Below are 8,198 nucleotides of genomic sequence, written 5' to 3'. Positions count from 1 at the left end.
ATTGAAGAAAATGTATATAAACAACCGTTATTAAAATACATGTGATATATGCAACCAAAAAGAAAATAATACATAAACTACGAGAACCTATCATACAGATTGTTCAAATTTATTCGTTACATTACACAACCGGTGCATTATAATAATAATAATAATAATAATAATAATAATAATAATAATAATAATAATAATAATAATAATAATAATAATCATAATAATATATTGCATGAAGCTTATTACCAAACCCATCATACTTGTTGATGAAAGGACTTATATTGATTAATTAGCCAGTGTTTCTGAGGATAGGGCAGCGAGAGGAAACACCAAATGCTGCACCGGAAGAACCATCTTTGTCAAGTTGTTTACCCTTGAGAAGCCCTCCTATCAGCTCTCCACGGTCGTAAAAGAACTCTACGCTAACCACTTTCTTGTGCTCATTCATCTACACCATGCCCATCGATTAGTGGACGAAATATTACTTGAAATATGATGAGATGAATTGGTAGGGTAGAAAGTAGTAGACATACCTGGAAGATGCCAATCCCGTAGAACTCGACCATTTCTCCGGTAGGGGCGTGGCCGTGGAACGGGCCTTCCATGAAACCCCAATGCCTGAACTTGTAAACCATGAGGGGCGGCCCAGAGTAGACCTCGAGAACTTCCAAGGCGAACCCGCGCGGGAAAGTGGTTGTGAACGCCTTGTGAGCCGAATCCACTGTCTCCTTGTACGGATTGTATCCCATAAGTTCCTCCGGCATCGAAGTCTGGAGCATTGGGATGTACCCTCCCCCGAAATTCTTTGCGATTTCTTCCAGGTTTATAGCCTTCCTTCCTGCATCCAAATTGCGCATACTTAATCTTCTTTTTTTTTTTTTATCTTTTTACTATTATTTATAAATAGTCTCCTAACATGATGAATATATTGATAAAGCCAAATAGGCTAGATTAAAAAAATTAAACTCAACAGAAAATTCAAACTCTTTAACAGAAAGATGAAATGTGGATCACAAATACAATCATAATAATACAACAATAGTGGTTTACTAGTCTTTTCAGGTGACACGTACCACCACACGTCGATTATATTTTACGGGGGATTTTGCCCGATTGAGATCCACGTCCGAAGAAAACAAATTATATCTCATATCTACGTTTCAGATCTAGAGAATGAAATTTAAAACTACAGTGATCAAAGATCCGGTAGTATAAAAGACAGATTCATGTCTAAATTATTGAAACGATAAAAAAATAAGAGAAAAATAAAATCATAAAAACTCCTCCATTCGAGAAACAGTCGATCGATGTTGATGTAAATGATGAATATGAGCTTGTAGTGGTAAGGATGAAGAAGATTCTGAGCTCCGGACGACGATCGTGAAGAATCACCTTAAACTTGACGAAAAATAGATGAAAACATCGAGGAAAAAAAAACCCTCCGATGTTTAAGACCACATAGTCTCATTTCCTAATGCAGGCGGCGCCGACGGCACCAAAACTTTTAATCTCTTAGTAATAGATGTTATATTAATAAAAATGGATTTTTTTCTTCATAAAATTAGGGACTTTTTATTTTTAAAATTACGATTTGATATCCTTTAAACTCGTATCCTACATTTATAGGAAAAAAGAAGAACAATGGGATGAGCAAAATCACAGACCATTGAGACTGAAAGTGTAGTTTTGTGGGTCCAGCGTCTTGAAGTCAATGGGGTCAATTTTGTGGAAAACCTCCATTTCCCAAGTCTTTACAAAGTTTTGCACTTTTTCTCCAAGTGACCCCTCAGCCCATGTCTGCCATAAATATTCAATTACTTTCACATCTTAATTATTTAGTTAATTTAAAACGATTAAATATTACTATTTTAACACATCATTATAAAAATAATCATAAAATAAATTTTTACAAATTTATTAGTAAATTAATTGTGAAAAGACTATTGTATTAATAACGAAATAGTTGAATTTCGTGACAGATCAATCATAAAATTCAACAATTTTGTGATCGATCTGTCACGAGATCCTAAATTTTGTGATCGATCTGCTACAAAAATTAGAGAATTCGTGATCGATCTATCATGAAATCTAGCAATTTCGTGACCAATTTCATTAAAAGTATCACAGTCATTGATAAAAAATAAAAGAGGTAAAAAAACTAAAAAAAAAACATAATATAATGATTTAAGAATTTTATCCTTCAAAGTAGAATTCTTTTTAGCTGTATTTCTTTTGACTTAATTTTTTTTTTAAAGTTTGTACACCATATGAAATTCACTTTATAACGTTGGATTAGTATTTGACATCTAAATTATCGGTTATGAATTTAGATATTAGTTTTATTTCACATACTATTTCCCCACAATTATTCACTTCCACTTTCTTTTGCTTTAAATATGCATTAGATCCAATAGGAGGACAATAAATCAAGTGATTTTTTTCATATATAAATATATATAATATATTTAGTGGAGAGAGATATGAGTATGTGACCTTGGTTCTTCCTTCTTCAAAGAGTTTGTTGACAACGTCATAGTTTGGAGGAGCACCGTATTTCCACTTTGTATTCTTCTCTTCGTCTCCTTTCAGAAGGTAACGATATTTGTCGTCCGCAACATCTCTGGACCCCATTTCTTTCACTGATATTCTGAACCAGAATTTTGTAACGATGCTATTATGCAAGCGAGGTTCTCAAATCCCTGATATTATGTAGTATTTTTATAGGCATGGAGATACAAGAAATGTCAAAATGTTATGGTTTGAGACTAACTGATGTCACAACACGAGAAGAAATGTCAAATTATATTCATGGGCTGGAAAAGTATTTGTGCCATGTGCTGATAATATTAATATTTCTATTGAATTTAGGTTAGTGGCTAGAATCAACCTGATATATATATATATATATATATATATATATATATATATATATATATATATATATATATATATATATATATAATATTCATGTGCTGGAAAAGTATTTGTGCCATGTGCTGATAATATATGTTGACCTGTAAAATTAGTACAACAATATCTCACGAAAATACACAGACTCCGAGTACGAGGGCTCCGAGTACAGAAGTGATTTAGGCAAGACTTTCTCTTTATACAGACGAATCTAATACAAGAGAGCAGTGTTTTCTAGATATTTCAAGTGAAAGAAAGTGTGTAAAAAGTCCGTGCTTCGTTCTGTGCCGCTGCTTCTATTTATACTCGTCTGGTCGTGTCTTTGACGATTATTCTGAAGAACGTGGGGTGATCAATCCCACGTTTTGGACGGTTTTGGGTAACTGTCCCACGCTGAGGTGGACGGTTAATACTCTTCGTATGGTTCCTGAACCGTCAAGGTGTGCGTTTTAGAGTTTGAAACATGTTTTCTATTGATTTTGACTAGTCTTTGACCCACGTTCTTCTCTTCTCTTCGAAGTTCTGATCGGTGGGTTTCGTTCTTAACTTATGAACGGTTCGTTCCTTTTCAATGGATGGCCCTTAGGTTTACTTAACCCGAGCTCGGTGCTGGATTCTTTTCTCTGCTCGGGATTCCGACTATTCTTCTCGGAGTCCGACTAATTTATCCCGTAACAGCTGCCCTCCCGTTTCTTAGTATTATTAGCAAAAATGGTAAGGAACTATTTCGGTTTAATTCATGACCGTGTTCATCTTTGCTTATTTACCTCGGAATGATCCGAGTAGAATTCTCATTCTTTTTCCTTTTTGCAGGACATCGTACGACGTCGTTTGATTTTTGGCATTACCGAACCGTAGCGTCTTTTGTTTTGACGGTCAGATGTGTTTGGCTTCTTGGACAAGCTTAATCATTGCCGTTTGTATGGTCTTTATATAAGACCTTTTTCTCAAATTTTGAATTCATTTTGCTTTTTCTTCTAAATTTTAGTCTCGGAGCGTTCTCGGCTTGATCTGCTTATTCGGACCGTGCTATTAGCTCTCTCGCTTTTTACTCGGATCTTCCGACCTCCAATCTTGTGGGTAAGGCTTTTTTATCATTGATCTGATACATCCCTTTTGCTTTGAGATCGTTATTCGGCGATCTATATTTTCTTTTGCTTCTCGTATTCGGACCCTTCGGACTTTAGGGATCTTAGTTTCTTAACTTCCTTAGGGCTATGGGAGGACTTGCGCGTCCTGATCTGAGTTTTGACCCTCGCGTTGTTCGACGATCGGAGCCCGATCCCGATAGCGTTATCTTGTCGGATGGGTCCTCGTTTCCTTTTCTCAGGAGTCGCGTCTGGTATCATATTCCAGAGATCGGATGGGACCGCCCTGTAATGGCCTTTGATGAATCATGCGTGCCTCCTAGTCCTGAGTCCGAGGGGGTTGATAACGAGAAAAAGGTTTTTGACTCGTCTTCCCTGTCGTGTAGGGACACCATGGTTGTGGAGATATCGTCTTCGCCCGCCTCTTCGGGGGAGAACGGGTCGGAATCTCGAGATTCAACGAGCCTATCTCTTTTACAGGACCGAGGAGAGGGCTCTTCTCAAGGCATGCCGGGTCCAAGTGGGAGGACGTTGGGGTTGATCTCCCAGAGGAAGAGGATGAGGCCTTGGTCTTTGAACGGAAAGAGGGCCAGTTTTCGGCCAAGGTTTGGACTTCTCGGGTTACCGAGAAATACATACAAGGGCTGAGGGAGGAATTTGAGATAGCTGATGGAATTATCCTCTCGGCACCTTTGGAACACGAGAGAGCCGATCAGCCTCCTGTCGGAAAGATTGCGTTCAATAAGGCTATTTTGAACGTGATCGGGGGGTTGCCAATGCATCCTCTCATTTCCCAGTTCGTTTCCGACCTGGGTTGTTCTCCTACCCAGCTCGTCCCCAATGTGTATAAGATCTTCGTCGGGATGGCCGTGCTATGGGCGAAAATTTATGATCGCCTTGTCACTTTGCAAGATTTTTCGCAATACTACTCGTTTAAGTCGGCCCCAGGGCAGCATGGTTACTATTATGCTCGGGCCAATGATGATCAGTCTAAGGTGGTTACTCGCCTTCCAACCAGCCAGAAAAATTGGAAAGACCATTTCTTTTGGGTTGAAGGGAACGCTTCTTATGAAAGGTGCCCCATAAGGGCTCTGTTCTCGGAACTGGGTGTGACTCTGGTTCAGAATTCTTATTTGATAAACTGAGCCAGGTTTTTGTCCTGGGTTCTCATATGTTTTATGTTTGGTTCCAGGTTCCCTTCCGCAATACCCCGAGGACGAGCGACCACTCCACTCAGAAATTTTTGATCTTTCAGAGGCTCATCGGTCGACGTTTTTGTTGTCGGACCCGGACCTGCTCGACCAATATTATTATTACCCCTATTCAAGTAAGTATTCTACTTGCCCTTTATCAACTTGCATATGTTCCAGTCTTCTCTCATTTTCATTTTTGTTTCTTAACAGAGATTGCCCAGATGGCGAAAAAGAAATCCGTTCCCGAGCTGATCCCTCCCAATCCGAAACGTGTCAAGGCTTCTAAGGCTTCGGCTGCCAGCAAGCGGGCGGCCTCGTCTATTTCGAAGGTTTCGGAGCCTCCGAGCTCTTCTCCGGTTAAGAGTCTGGCCGAGCCTTCTTCTGCCTCTGATCCTCTGGCTCCGGTTGTCACTTTCCTCCGCGAGCGTTTCCCTGCCGAGAAGGTTCAGGAGGTTCTCAGGTTCGAGCCTTTGGAGAGGCTTAACCAGGCCACCGATTTGGCGGTTTCGGTACGTTTTTACTCATCTAGTCGGCATCTTTTCCCCTTTTTGATAACTCATTGTGGCTGATCTTTTGATCGTTGCAGAGTTTTGTCAGTATGACCGGTCTCGTCGGACTGCTAGGCTCCGAGCTCACTTCCCTGAGACAAAGGAATGACCGATTCCTCAAGGAGAGAGATGATGCCAGGGATGAGACGGCCAAGGTTAGGTCTGAGCTAACCCGGAAGTTCCGAGAAGACCTTGAGGCTGCTCGCTTAGCGGCGGTGGAAGAGTACAAAGCTTCCGACGATTATCGTGATATGCGCGATGATCTCTATACCGCTGGAATGACCGAGGCTGTTCGGCTCCTTGGTCCGAAGAATCCTACTCTGGATGCGACGGACCTCGATCTCGACTCGGAGTCAAGGGTCAGCGAAGAAGGCGACCAGGAGTAGAGTTTATATTTGTTGTTTTTTAATTTCTGCTAACCCGCTTGGGTTTTGAACAATTGATCCGTGGTCGGATCTTTATTATGTAATTTTCGTTTTACCCTTTCGGGTTTTGAACAATTGATCCTTGGTTGGATCTATATTTTGTGTAAATTCACTTGAGTTTCAAAATTTTGGCAAAGTAAAGTATAACTAGGTATATTTTGAATCTTAAGTTTTCTAAAAAACTGTTTGTTAGTTATCTAGCCGCCCAGTTTACTTTGTTGAAATGAAAGATAATTAATACACAATGTGATAAATAACACATAATGTGATTTCTTGACAACATAAGTAATTCCGAGCAGAGGAACGAAAGATAAACAATTACTTGAAATCATAAGTACGTGATTACTTGAAATCATATATAATTCCGAGTAGAAGATCGAAAGATAGAAAATTACTTGAATTTATAAGTACGCGCGACCAAGCCGCTTTTTCGAAAATGTAAACGCGATACATGCGACCAAGCCGCTTTTTGAAAATTTAACAAGTAAAAAACTTAAACGTAAAATCGGCGAAGGTGCTCAGCATTCCAGGGGTTTTTCTCCATATCGCCGCTCAACTGTTGTAGTCGGTAGGCCCCGTTTCCGATGTCTTCTCGGATGATGTAGGGTCCTTCCCAGTTTGCGTTGAAGGCTCCTTCCTGGTGGATTTTGGTGTGGAGAAAAACTCTTCTGAGGACTTTGTCGCCGACTTTGAATGATCTTGGTCGGACTTTCCTGTTGAAATACCGAGAAACCTTTTGTTGGTTAGCTAGATTTCTTAATCTGGCGTTTTCTCTTTTTTTCTTCTAACAGGTCTAGACTAATTTCAAGCATGTCGTTGTTTACCTTTGTTGAGTAATTTTCTCTTCTCATTGTTGGTATTAAGACGTCGGTCGGTATGGCCGCGTCGGAACCGTATGCGAGGGAGAAAGGCGTTTCGCCAGTTGCGGAGTGCTCGGTGGTCCTGTATGACCAGAGGACTTCTTGGAGCATATCTACCCACTCTGACTTTTGCTCGTCTAACTTTGTTTTCAGGCCGTGTTTTATTGTTTTGTTGACGGCCTCCACCAATCCGTTGGACTGTGGTCTGACTGGTGTATAAAAAACTTTGTTAATGCCATATTTTTCACAAAAACCTTTGAAGGAATCACAATCGAACTGAGTTCCGTGGTCGGATACAATTTTGACTGGTATTCCAAACCGAGTAATGATATTTTTCCATACGAATTTCTCAATTGCATGGGCCGTTATTTTATTTAAGGGCTCGGCTTCAACCTATTTTAAAAAATAGTCGATGGCTACAATCGCGTACCTGCATCCGCCTCGGCCTGTTGGCAAAGCTCCGATTAGGTCTATTCCCCATTCTGCGAACGGGATCGAGCATGAGAGAGAGATGAGGGGGTTAGGTGGAAGCCTCGGTATGTTTGAAAACTTTTGACACTTGACGCATCTTTGCGCCATACGCCGAGCATCGGCCTTTAATGTTGGCCAGTAGAGTCCCTGTCGGATGATCTTTTGTGCCAATGCTTCGCATCCGATGTGACTTCCGCATATCCCTTCATGGATTTCTCTGAGAGTGTACTCGGCTTCTTCTTCATCTAGGCATTTGAGTAGAGCTCGGGAAAATCCCCTTTTGTAGAGATTCTGACCTTCGAGGAAATATCGGGCAGCTCTAAACTTCAAACTTCTAGCCTCATTTTTCTCTTTGGGTAGAGTTCTGTGCTGCAAGTATTCCCTGATCGGAGTTTGCCAAGACTTTCGTCGCTCGACCTAAAGCACACGGGGGGCTTGCTCAATGCTGGGCTGCCCAATTTTGATCACTGGGATTGACTCCGAGTCTGATCCTTGAGTGGCGTGCTTTGCTAATGCGTCGGCCTCTTCGTTCATGGCCCTTGGGACTTGGGTGATCTCGCAAAGTTCGAATTTGCTTGCTAGGTTTCTAGCTTTCTCGGCATATAGCGACATCTTTTCGCCTTTTGCCTGAAATTCACATTTCATTTGATTAACAATTAACTGAGAATCCGAATATACTTTGAGCTTTTTGATTTCTAAATCTTTTGCT

General features: G+C 40.6%; 1 protein-coding gene across 1 annotated transcript; it reads right to left on the bottom strand.

Moving 5' to 3' along the window:
* Positions 1-232: 232 nt before the first annotated feature.
* LOC149397677 (pathogen-related protein-like) lies at positions 233-2,808 on the bottom strand. The gene is made up of 4 exons (XM_089615425.1): positions 2,488-2,808; positions 1,659-1,791; positions 528-832; positions 233-442 (listed from the first exon to the last, which is right to left on the bottom strand). The coding sequence occupies exons 1-4, from the start codon at positions 2,623-2,625 to the stop codon at positions 284-286; spliced, it is 735 nt and encodes a 244-aa protein (XP_089471551.1). The 5' UTR covers positions 2,626-2,808; the 3' UTR covers positions 233-283.
* Between the last annotated feature and the right edge of the window lie 5,390 nt (positions 2,809-8,198).

The sequence above is a fragment of the Urtica dioica genome, chromosome 5 (genome assembly GCF_054948205.1).
Source record: "Urtica dioica subsp. dioica isolate 48M chromosome 5, U.dioica_male_clone48M_v1_H2, whole genome shotgun sequence".
NCBI classification, from domain to species: Eukaryota; Viridiplantae; Streptophyta; class Magnoliopsida; order Rosales; family Urticaceae; genus Urtica; species Urtica dioica.
The sequence above is the reverse complement of the archived record's forward strand: the minus strand, read 5'-3'. Positions and strand labels throughout refer to the sequence as shown.